The 13,370-nt window shown below is 38.1% G+C and overlaps 1 protein-coding gene across 1 annotated transcript; it reads right to left on the bottom strand.

Moving 5' to 3' along the window:
- Positions 1–149: 149 nt before the first annotated feature.
- On the bottom strand, positions 150–2,824 carry b3galt1b (UDP-Gal:betaGlcNAc beta 1,3-galactosyltransferase, polypeptide 1b). The gene has a single exon (XM_038719941.1). The coding sequence runs from the start codon at positions 2,630–2,632 to the stop codon at positions 1,646–1,648; it is 987 nt and encodes a 328-aa protein (XP_038575869.1). The 5' UTR covers positions 2,633–2,824; the 3' UTR covers positions 150–1,645.
- Between the last annotated feature and the right edge of the window lie 10,546 nt (positions 2,825–13,370).

The following is a 13,370-nucleotide window of genomic DNA, read 5'->3' as shown; positions in this document are numbered from 1 at the left end:
TATATATATATATATATATATATATATATATATATATATATATATATATTAATGTGTAACAGTATGGAGTGAGTTTGCTAGCTTGCTATGACTCGCCTCTCCTTGTGCTACTGTTAAATTACGTTTCAGCGTTTACCCCTATATCCTATAATTTTGCTGAAGAAAAATTGTTGTTCAGGAAGTTGGCTTTGTCATTTTAAAAGATATCTTATGGGACCACTGTAAAACAACCTGCTCTTTAATCACAAATACGATGATTAAAAAATGATGATAACAACAAGTAAGAACAAAAAGTAACCCTGCAATTCTTTACCAATCATCTCAAAACAGGCAACAAGTAAAAGCAGTAATATAAGTTTAATTGTTCAAGTATTTGTTTTTTAATATAAAAAACATATAATATATAACAGCAACCCCTTGTGGGATAGATGCTTTCACAGTAAATGTCACGCTTATAATACTACAAAACCTTTGAAAAAAGAAATGAAAATTTGGCCATGAAAGACACATTTTCTGAAAAGTTTTTCCATGATGTCAGTAGCAAAGCTTCAGTAATCACTGATATGCCAGATACATGTGATAATACATCCAGTCTGTAACTATCTTAGCTACATTTAAACTCATACTTTCACGACATGATCCTGTATTTCTCTTAATGTGCGGTGGAGTTGATGAGCTGATAGCTGCTGACGTATCATACACAACCAAGAGCAGCAGCTGGAGTAATGAGGAGCTCGTAGCTGGGACAAACAATTACCTCAAGTATGGAAATGTCAAAGAGGGGAAAAACAACAAATGAATCTAAAAAAAAACCCTAAATATACATGTTACTTTTTCAGCGAGAAGAGGCAGTGAAATGATAACCATATGTAAACAAAAACATCAGTCATATGTATAAAACAAAATGGCATCCAGAAAATTCAGCTGTGTGGTATTTTCTGCTTCGAGAGCTGCATGGGTGTAGATTTGTCTCAACAGACGACCTGGTTTGTTGTTCGATAAGATTAATATTTGCATTCTCAGTGTTCAGGAACTCTTCTTTCATTTGTAAAGAATACTTTTAAAATGTATAATATTATAGCTGTAATATAGCAATTCAGAACTAATAATTGATTCCTGCACAGAAATTCTCTTTTGGCTTGGACTCCTGCAGGAAGATTGGGGTGCCAAGTCAGCAGCCTTGCAGATGGTGGAGATTCAATGTCTTGCTCAAGGACACTTTAGCGGGGCAAAAGGTTGTCAGAGTAAGGGCTTGGACAAAGGTCGTCTGGTTGAAACTTTGTCTCTACTCGTTGGGCCTCGCTACTGTATTCTTAACGCTGATTGATTTAATGCTTATAAAGAAAAGTCCTTAAATTGGACATGGGACACAAACAAAATTACTTTCAAGTAACAACCACCACATTTTAATTATGTATGAGAATATGTTCTTTACAAGCCCCATGCATTCGTTAACAATCAGGTGTAATCATCATAAATAGATATATGGATGTTAATGAAAACACATCTGTCATGAAATAGAGACTTGCAGCGAACCTCAGTGTTTTTACGTCACTCAGTGTGATGAAATTTGAGAAAGCAGAAAAAGGCAAAAAAACAACAACAACAAAACTTTTAAGTTGTTGTCCAGTGGTCATCATGTCCTCTAACACCTCAGGTGCTTCTTGCTCGACATGTCATTCCAAATGCGGTGCATCTCCTCCGGGGAGATCTGGTGCACGGTGATAACCCGCCTGTACCTGCACAGACTGTAGGCCATTTTCCAGTGATTAAAACCACTGTTCTGATACGGGTGTATACCCAGCTTACGCAAACAAAGTCCCACGTACACATCCTCCAGGTGCAACAGTCTTGTGTGTAATGAAGTCTTGTAGATTAGCTCAGCTACATCTGCTGAGAACACATAGCCAGTGCCTGAGCAGAAAGGTGGGTATTTACTCTCGGGATACAAGTCCCTGGACATATACCACTTACTGCGCATGTCCCTTATGGGGCCACCGTTTATAACATAGCCGGTAAAATATCTCCTTCTTGGCTTGGTGGTGGGCTTCAGGAGCTTGTAAATCAGATTGTCCATGTTGACAAAGATGTCACTGTCTGTCTTCATGACATACTGCGCTTTGGGGCAAAAGGTAGCCACCCAGCGCATGCCCATCATGGTCTTTAGGGTGAGGTTGTGGTAAGAATCAATAAAGTTCTCCACTACGATGTCATGGAAGATCTGGCTCTCCTGCTCCACCATCTGGTTCAGGACGGTGTCTGTGTTCCTGCCCAGAAGAAAGATGGTAAGGATGTGGATGTCACCGTAGGTGCTCTCATCCCCCCAGGTCTCCCGGATGGCCTGACGCGCATCAAACTCCTTGTGTGTGGTGCTAATGAGGATGACCAGGAAGGGAGTGACCCTTTCGCACTTCTTCGGCTCACTGATGACAAATTCAAAGGCATGTGGGTTAAGGGGGCGGGTGCGGATGTTGTCAAAGGTGAAGTTTTTGTGGGGTTTCACAGTCTTACGTATAGGCACGGACATGTGGCCAACATAAGTGGTTGTTGGGCGAGATATGCTCAAGTACCACAGAGCGCTCGCCCAGCAGACCACTGTCAACAGGTATAAACATGACACTTTTGAAGGCATTATGCTGCATTTAGGTGTATTTTGATGAGCTGGATCTTATAAGGCCTTCTTTTCATTAGCAATGTTTCACCCAGCGAGGCAGCATTAAGCTGCTCCAGCAGACAGTTTGACATTAATTATCAGTAGTGAATTACTTTAGAGAGAAGTGAATGGACGTCCAATTTCTGTTGGTGACACTGCTGCTTCTCCGTTTACATCTGAAAGAGAGAGAGAAATTAAGCATTAATACAAATATATATACACCAGACAGGCCCTAAAAATTAATTTTTTAATAAATCATGAGAGAAACCATTGCAGTTTCCTTTCAAATTCAATAAACTCAGTAGTGTGTACACATATGAATAAAGGCCTCATCACTTTGCTATCAGCAACAATAAGTCAAACAAATGAAGAAATGCTGCCTGACTATCCTGTTATATTTATACAATAAATAACTGCAAATAATGTAGAAACACTGCAGAGAAAGTTGACACATCAAACTCATCATTTGGGAGTTAAAAATCATCACAACTCTATTTCAAAATTTAATTTGTTTCCTTGAAGTAAATCTAGTCAGAGCAATAGAAGAAAGGACTGATGAAATCAATATCTAAAAGTTAAAATTTACAAAAGGGGTTGAAACATGTGTGGGTAAGATTGTGGTGCCATCAGCCATCTGGCAAAGGGGACACATCATCAGACACATATTATTCATTGCTGAAGTTTAGTTATTATTCACTGGCAACACACATTGTGATGTTACCGCCATGGTTTGCAATCGGCCAACGATTTTCAATTTCATTTTCATTTTGCTCTCACATTCAGTGGCAAACAACAGAGACTACTTATTGGTTATGATTATGTTATAATGAAGCAGATTTTGGTTAAGGGCAAAGGGAGCAACACAGAGACATCTCGCTGATGTATTGGAGCGCTGAAAATGCCTCAAACTGTAACATATTTTCCTGACAGTTTTGTTTTGTTCTTGGTAAGTATTGAGATTCTTTACCAAAGTAAAGCCATAACACACTACCTGCATTGACTTGTTGTAGTTGGTAGAGTTTTAGTTCATTATAATTACTGTCTATACTTTTGGAAAGTTTAATCTATAACAATGGTCCATATTCCTATTATATGTTTTGCATGAAAATTATTGGAAAAGGTACTACATCTGTCAAATAAGTGTTTATGGACCACAAAGTACAATATTTTTCTCAACTCAAAAACCTAAAAATCTTTGACTGATTGACATGTTGTTTTCACAGTTGATTATTTACACATCCAGCAGAGACGAAGCAACATTGTCATTAATTTGAAGTCGGTTTCTGGCCAGCTGGCGAATGTAAGTACATTATTCACACTTCACATGTCACATCGTTTTCACACACAGTTTGTTATTATAAAATATAGATTACAGCCGCTTTAAGTACAGTATGTAAAATGTACTTAATTACACTACACCAGACGATTTGTTACAACAATAGATAAAGCCATCAATGACTTGACTTTTCAATGACGTTATTACAATAAACTGAATTCAATGCGCATCTGAATGGTTTATAGATTTTATATCAGAGCGTTACAAAATACTTTGAACATTCAGTACATGATCCTAGTGCACAGATTGACATTTCACAAGAGCAGACAAATGCCCTTTTAAACTAAAAAAAAGGCTTACAAGCTCTCTTGTTCTATGGCTCAAAAGAGCTGTGGGGTTGGCAGCATTGTGCAGCATTCTGACAGCGCTATACGGTGGCACAAAGGGAACATCGTGCCATGATAAGCTTTCCCCCTGGGGTGATTTTTTTTCTCCCGGTTTGTTCAGTGCTGCACTGCTTTACTGTCTGCTTGTTACTGAGCTGACAGAATTTTGGCATGTCTATTTTTTGAGCAGTGGTTCTGCAGCGTGGACACTGAAGTGGCATATGTTTTTGCTTTTGCGCAGATGGCTGAGCAGCTACAATATACAGTATTTTAGCATGTATATCATGTAGCCTGTCTTTTGAAGCTCTCAGTGACTTTTCTTTTCATTTAGGGAAGACAGATCATACGATGCACTTCACAGGAAAATGGCTATATAGTAATGCAATAAAACTCCATCTTTGTATATCAAGACACTTGGTACCAAGTTAGACTGAAAGGCATGACATTAACAACAACAGTATACATACATGCTTTGAAAACAACTTTGTAGAAGATAATCTGCCACATGAATTTTGCTGGACCTTTGGACTATGAAAAATATACCTTTTTATCTTGCACTGTGACTACACATATACTGTTTATTTGGTGTCAGTTTGAGAAAAGATTTTAGATCAGCAGATTATCACTCTGAGGCTGCCTTACAAATGCTGTTACTTCATAGTTTATTTTGTACTTAACCCTTTTCTCAAGAGTCTTTCAGCAAAACTCCTGTGTTGAGATTCTTTACTCACAATATCAGGCTTCTCCCCTTGTTAAATTACTGTGAGATCTCACAGGATTTAGAGCAACAAACAATCTTTCACTTTAACAACCCTTTGCTCGACGCAAGAAATACACAGAGATGCCAATATTTTCTAATACCAGAGGAGGGAGCAGGGCCAGGTGTAGTGAAGACAGAATGACAGAAGAAAACCAAGCCTCGACTGCTTGCTCTAAGGTTAATAGCATAGTGGAAACAGAAACTCACACAAAAGCAAAGCACAGATTGTATGTATATGTTCATATGTTCAAATACACAATAACCAGGGCCAGCTGGTAGCAAGCAGTCACTGCGTCCCACATTGTCACATTGAAATCTCACTTTGCTAACTGAAGCAAAAATATTTATGAGAACCAAGGCAATATTTATGTGACAGTTTATTTGGCTGCCAGTCTGTAAAACATAACCTCCAGTGGCTTTTCAGAATAAACAGTTCTAAGTTGGTCAGGGTCTCTCATGTGCATACACGCCACCAGATTAAATACTTGATTTATCCCTGAAGAAAGTTTTACTTTATTTATTTATTTTTTTTCCATTTTACTACTTCTGAATGTATGTCATTAATTAGTTCAGAATGAACTGAAATTCTCTATGAGTACACATAATTGAAGTGAGAGAAATTACATAATGTTGTTTCTCCAGTGTCGGTGAACAGCGATGACTCTTGTACAGGAGCGACAGCTCGGTACTCTTGCGTATTTTTATTGTCACACAATCAAACCAAATGATGAGTCACTAGACTGAGTGATTAGAACGTTAATGATGATTGTGCATCATTCAGTGCATCGCTTTGGATTCAACATCAGACGTGTGTGTGTGTGTGTGTGTGTGTTTTATCTCTGTGGGTGAAATAAAGATGTAAATGGGTCTGTTTGGGAATCGTGTGGCAGCATCAGTCTAAAACAGTGAGATACTATGAGCTAGATATATTGGAAAGAGAAAGAGACAGGGTGTTGTAGATCCTGATTATGAGAGATGAATAATCCCGAATTGTGTGCAACAATCTTAAGATTGGTATCTTAAAAGGGCTATATGTATTTATTTTTAATAAAACAAATCACTTTTTTCTTGCCTGTGTGTGAAGGGGTTGTAACCTCACGTAAAAATATTGCACATGCTGGATTTGTTGATTATCTCTGACGGCCAGTATGCCTATTTCTATGGGAAGACTCTGGGTTGGATTTTCCACAAAATCCATTGGCTCCACTTTGTTTTTTTGAAAACCGACACAGAGTTGGCTTTCATCCAAATGGACAGGTAAACTAACATTACTGGAAAGCATGTGAGAAATATTGTGATTTTGTGCTTTAGTTGGCTCAAGTTAGATAACATTAGCTTATGCAAAATACTATGGCTGTATTGGCTTTCTGCATTACTTCACCATAACGCGACCCATATTACTATCCTATCCACTGGAGTTATGTCAAAGTGTTGATTTTGCAAGAAATTATGTTTTGGTAGAACGCAAATGGGGAGCGCCTTGTTTATACTAGCCTATAGTGATGCAAGGCATGGTCAGCCAGCTAATGTTAGCATGGATCCGCAGCTGTTTGCTTCATCACATCCTATTTAGATTTTTTGTTGTTTTATCGAAACTCAAGTACACAGCTTCTTTGCCGGTCTCAGTTGCTGTAACTTACATCATATACAATAATGCAACATAACGGCACAGGACAACAACACACAGTGGAAGACCCATTCACTACAGTAATGTTACTTACTGTCGTCTAACTGTTATAATGTGTGGCAACAATCTCATTTGTAATATTCAGGCTCGCTAATTGTTTTTGTTATCATCTACTACATTTAGCTACGCTAAGTTTGCCTCTTTGGAGACACAAATAGTTACTGAAAATCAGCAGACGAGCTAACGCAGACATATGATATCAGCTTAATGCAGTCAATGTAGCGTTATCATGTAACAAACATGGATTAGTTGAACGTCAAGCAGATAAAAATACTACTGTAATGCAGTGGGAGATTCTGCTCGCTCATAAGTTTGAGGATGCTTACGAGCACACACCTGGTTGCAATCTAAAACCCGCACCGCTAGTGGCAGCTAAAAACTACATATGGCCCCTTTAGGAGACCAAATGTAAGTATGCAATTTGCTCTGCTGCCACTTCACTGAGCAAATCACTTTCTAAAGAAACAGGTATAGCGGCAATATGAAGATTTCCTAAAGAAAAGCTGCCATTCACTATGGTTGGAGACCTTTAATAGAATAATAATATTTTCAAATGCTTTTATACAGGAAAATAAAAATGTTTTAATTTCATTTCTAAATGCCATTGCCTAGGACTACTTTATGTTGGTGCTGTTTATCGGGACATTCTTAACATCCTAAGGCTAAAAATAGTTCCTAACTGGGGTTAGTGTGTAATATTTAGGAGGATCTATTGACAGAAATTCATTATAATATGCATAACTATGTTTCAGTGGTGTATAAAGACCCTACATAATAATGTTTTTATTATCTTAGAATGAGCCATTTCTTCTTTCCCCTTACTTGGAAGTCACCATGTTTCTACAGTAGCCCAAATGGACAAATGGCTCTTCAGAGCACGTTTCGTCACTACGTTGCAAATGCAAATTAACTTAAAATATCTCAGCATTCTGTCAGAATTATTCATCATTCCTAAAATGCGCTAAAAAGGCGTACATATATCCAGCTGGATACACACTACATCTACATGTTCTTAGTTGCACTTCTGTTTATTGATGAATATTTCATTTTATATTCACTAACACACATTCACAGAGTGGTCCTGTGGATTTATTGATGTGGAATAGCATCAAGCTAAGACTTCATTCAATGGAAATCTGCACTGTGGACATAGTAAGTTCATTCATAAAACATGTCATCCATAGCAACGTGGTTAGCCTTGCCTCTCTCAGTCCTCTCAGCAGCTTTGTGAATGAACAGCTGTTAAGAGGAAACTCTTAGCTACAACCTTTTAGCTGCATTTAGCGTCACTCTTAATATACTTTGTGAACTTTGTGCCCAAGATGTTTTGATCACACCTCTCAAATTTGTTACACGGACCTTTCAGGAGTAGTCTCTGGTTGTCTGCAAGTTTGGAAGCCGAGATGTGGCCGCTCTAGTTTGTGTTTAGATTACTGTAGCATGGAGCAGAGCCTCCAGGCAGGCGGCCAGACCTTTGCAGAGCTATTATTCCAATCAGTCTCCATAATACTGAATGTCACACTGAGAGTCAGTCATAAAATCTCCCCGATCTGTGTGACCAGTTTGGGCTGGAGACTGGCAGAAAAAGGTAGTAAAATATAAAACAGTCTATATGGGGAGGAACACGGTCACACTGCTGAGCCCCCAACCTTCATGACATGAAACATGCTCTAGAAACACAACAAGAAGGGTAATGAAATGAGGAAATAATTGGCCTATACTTCCAACAGAGACCTAATTTATCATGATTTATTATATAGCAAGAGGTAAACTTGTATGGTGAGCACGGCACAAAGACAGCCATTCATCAAGACATGACATTTCTTTCTCCGAGCCTCTGGGTTGACTATTTGGCGGGCTGGTTTCTAAAAAGGGCTATAACTCTCTCCTCTGCACACAACAAAATGTTTTGATTCATGACCCCATGACTATCTATCGACAGGTCTCTAAAGTGTTTTTCCAATAACAGCGTCTCAGAGCAAATAGATTGCCAGATTGAATTAACTGCTTCAAACAAAGCTGGAGTATTGACAAAATTGCCAAAAATGTAAATTGGTTGCCTTGTCTTTTATTTGACACAACGCTCTTTGAATATTGCTGGTTATACTTTTAATCACACAGCACCCTAATGGCAGAACTTCAGAGATAAGATTCATTTTAATCAGACATGCTTTGCATTTTAATATCTCACTGACAGTATACCTACACCATGGTGTTGTAATACAAACACCTCTGCTGCTTTATATTTAGAGTTCAGTAATATGTGGACATTATGATGGTTGTGGAGTGCTCCTTTTGTTCCCTTGTCTCTGCAGACATTTTTCATAATAACTAATTGAATGATGTATGAAATACTGATGACAGGATCGCCTGATGAAGCAGAGGTGTGTGAAAAATGATATGAAAATTTTAGCACAGCAAGCGGTAAAGCTTTAAATCCCCCGGCCCAGCATTATGTTACTGAAAGCCACATTTGTAAGCTTATAGCTGAGATTTCATCGACCTTGGAAAAGAAAGGAGAGTGACCGTACGCACACTTTCAAAGCCATTAAAAGGTGTTTTTCACAACATTCACTTGAACCTCTCTATATTTCATGAGACATTTTCCCACTGCTCTGTTATAAAACACAAATCAAACAAAAAGCCAAGTTGAAAACTAACCCAACTATAGTACCAGATCCCTTAAACAAGTGTTGGCCTGTGGAGCTTTTTTATCACTCTGTCTCTATAAATCTCTATTTCAGAAAGACTGTTGTGCTGCAAGATCTGTTGTTCTGGAAACACAGGTGGCTTCAGTATATCAACTGAGAAAAACACACTTCTCACTTCTTCTAAATAATGCGGCATGGCTTTTGACGACAGCCCTGGTAGATAATTCATAAATTTGTATACCGCAGTGACATTTATATCTATTTATGTTTTCTGTGCAGTGCTTTTTATTCTTTGCTACTGTAAGTCTAAGTTGCCATGGTGACCCAAAGTGTTCAATATTAAATAAATTACATGAATCCAACTCAGCTCATTATTATGCCCTTTTTTCAAAGTCTGTTCTGTCATTTGCTGATTACCCACTAATTCAGATTGAAGCAACAGTTAATAACATAACTGGCTCCTATCCGGTTTGTTGTGACTAGCAGACAAAGACTTAGAGATGAAAAGTGGCATTATGAAATAAAACAGTCATTGGGAAATGACATTGTGAAATAAAAAACAGTTGGAATGAAATAAAAAGGACCTGCAATAAACTCTGTTATTATAAAAAGAAGGAGAATGAAATAACAATTCGTAAAGAGCTCAATTTAAAGAAAGATATTGTTTTTTACAATGCCGTGGTTGTGTTTCATAATCTGTCTGTGTTTACACATATTATTCCTTTCATAATGTCTTATTCATTTATTAAAGATCCCCTCAGGACATGTTATAAGACATATTAAAACGCTATGCTTTGAATAATAATTTGTGCCATAAGTTCAATAAACGGCTCAGAAATTCTTTAAATCACGTCTACTTCTTCTCCGTCATTGAAAAATCTATTTTGGATATAACATTAGGTGTAAATGTTATTTCCATGGAGTCTAACGCTGGCTAGGGCACTTGTTATTCCAAATTTGTTGATTCATACCACTACTAACATTACCATTTTGCTGACGATTAGGAGAGTTATTCTCTTATAGTTTGACATATAAGTAATATATAGAGCATACATGCAAACAGTAACAGTCTAATCACTGTCTCTATCTCTGTGCAGAGGGAGATGAGATTTGATTTGAAAGACGAACAAAAGAATCTGATTCTCTATTTCCCACAAACTCCCATCTTCGTTATTGCTCTCTGACTTAAACATTTGGGGAATATTGTCATTTACATATTTTATGCTTAAGGCTTGATCCAAATAGTGTTCTTCTATTATAGCAAGCTAAACACTGGAGAAAATCTATACTGGCAATTAATTGAGTGAAGCTACATTAACCTGACATAAAATTAGTATCACAATTACTTTATTCCATTGGGAGAGCTGAAATCCCTTGAGTAGTGTTGTGTCTTGAAGAAAAATAATGTCTGCTAATAAATGTTGATAACTGAATGAAACACAGATTTGCTTGGGTAGATTGAGGACTGTTTTCCACTGTATACATATTTCCAGTAAAATGCAGGATTGGCTTTATAATGGGCTGATTGCAGCAAGAATATTTGTTTTGTGTTTATATGTACCCTGAATTAAGGAAGTGAAGTGTAACACAAGACAGTTCTACACAGGTATTGTAGAGCTGTTGTTCAGGTTTCATTATCACATAAACACAATTATAAAAGTGGAATGGCAGTTCATATTCATAGGCTGTAGTGCAAGGGCAGTGCATGGCTAATTTTAATTAACTCGTTGATTTTCTCACTGACTGAGGGTGTGGTAAAATGTAAGAAACTATAGCTAGTAAACTACCATTTACTAGCTATTGTCCATAGATGAACAATCTTAACTAGGCACAGCATCAAGCTTTATATCTAACTAAAACAGAAGGAATCTTTGTCTGTTTGTCAGTCTGTTAATTTTCATCCGATCAACTTGGTGGGTGTATATTGCTGAGGACCCAAGGAAGTGCAGTGTTGTGTGCGAACTCTATAGGACATATTTATTAGTAGTGTGACAAAAGTACACACTGTAGTGTTCTGAGAGGGCATTAACTGTTGGGTACAGCTCACTCTCACTGCAGTACATTCAACAACAGATGAAGAACTCTTTCTGATGTTACATGGTAGCAGTCTAAGTCTTGCAATTTTGCCATGTTGTTGGCTTAACTCAATCATTTCAAGCATCAGCGATCAGGCTTTTAATCAGTCTCTGTATGATTATATCGCTATAGTCAAGAGTTTCTCCACATCACCGCTGCAAACATAAAGCAGCCTATAAAACAGTCTGTGGGATTTCCTACAGATGGTGATGTCATTTTCCAAGAGAGCTGATTGTTCAGTAGAAGGCGTTTTCACAGAGTTGATCTCTTATCTGGAACATAACCTGCTCCGGAGCAGGTTAGCCGTTCAGCATAAGTTACCATGGAGATCTATCCCGGTAAGAAGTGAACCACCTTCGTGGTACTGAAAACCCAGGGTTAACTCCGAAGTTACCTGGATAAGCTCAAATCCTGCTTCGTGGTACAGGCCTCTGTTCTGATTTGTCAGTAAAGCTGTAAAAAACAAACAACAACAAAACAAACAAAAGAGCACAAAAATGTTGCCACTGAGCATAATACAGGCAGCAATTAGGCGTCCATCAAAATGTATGTGGAAGAACAAATTAGTATTATATGAATGTCATTTCTAGGAGACAAGGTTGCAGTACTATTCGCATAAGCATCACTGAACTGGACAGTTTGTTGTTCTATATTTTGAATATAAGAGTTTCCTAATACCAATGTATTTAATTGTTCATTTGCATGTTATTGTCCTCGGGCAACCTCCACTCCTGTGGGACTCTCCTTATGAACAAGCCAGAAGATGGATATTTCGAAGGGATGCTAACTTCACACATTTGCTGGTAAAACTTTTGCTGCTAATTTTAAGCCTGTGCAAAGAAGAGGCTGTAAATAAATCATTAGCTATATCTCAAACAACAAGATTCATTCCCAGGTTTCACTAGAAGATGACAAGAAGGCAGGCGATTGGCGCCTGAGGAGTTATAACGGTAACAGAGGAACTAGAGGAAGGATAAAGAGTGGAGTCAAAGATCCTTATTCAGTGGTTACCCCGGGGACTGCTCGCACCTTTCTGCCATCAGGTGGCCGAAAAATATTAGCGATGAGTCAGGGTGAGTTGGAGGCTTTCAAAGCAGAGCTGCAGACAAACAGGAAGCTGGTGTCCTGCTGGGATGTTGCCAGCATTCTTTCTCCCTGAACAGATGCCGTCCAGTGCCCACTATTCTTTGTTCCCTTCCCCAAAGACACGCTGTGTTGCATACTGAATAAAAATGCTCACCTTGATGCCAGTAAAGGACATGATGCAAAGTACATCTTCTTGCCAGTTTTAAACCATCAACCACCTCCTCAATTTTTGATGAACTACTTTAGAAACTTAGTGCAAACAATGATGGCTTGCAGAGAGCTACTTCTGGATCTCTTTTGCTTCATAAATTCAGGGCTCAGTTGGAAGCCTGTAAAGTATCCCGGAGATATGTCATTGTTACACACAGCTGGCTTGATGGATATTTAATGCCACAGCACTGGATACTGGCACTGAGAAAATGTCAAGAAATGTGAGAACTGAAAAGTAACCTTTCTCTTCATTACCAGCAACCATCTGCCACGTGACAAAATGAGCAATACTCATTTTTCATTTTTTGACAGGCAGAAGAGTATGAAAATGGATTACACAATTTATTACACTTTGCTGGTTTGATAGAATACTACATGCAATACGGATACAGTTAATTAACATGATTGAATTTAGAAAGCCTCATGAAATTGTACATCAATGGGGCCCACTGCCCTGCACCAATCATATCAACTGCTCTGTGGACTAATGTGTTAGTGCCAGTCTCTGCACAGTAAAACTGAAAAGAGCAAGTGGATAATGTAGCTGTTCACAGGCTGCTGATTTAACATTGTAATGGCCAATAA

This window comes from Micropterus salmoides, unplaced genomic scaffold (genome assembly GCF_014851395.1).
Source record: "Micropterus salmoides isolate LMB-PRFRI ecotype aquatic unplaced genomic scaffold, ASM1485139v1 Ms_hic_scaffold_15, whole genome shotgun sequence".
Lineage (NCBI taxonomy): Eukaryota > Metazoa > Chordata > Actinopteri > Centrarchiformes > Centrarchidae > Micropterus > Micropterus salmoides.
Note: the sequence above shows the minus strand (reverse complement) of the source record. Positions and strands in the feature narration are given on the sequence as shown.

What these genes read in the sequence shown, in the direction of transcription:
- b3galt1b (XM_038719941.1), bottom strand. Translation starts at nt 2,632, where the DNA reads ATGCCTTCAAAAGTGTCATGTTTATACCTGTTGACAGTGGTCTGCTGG.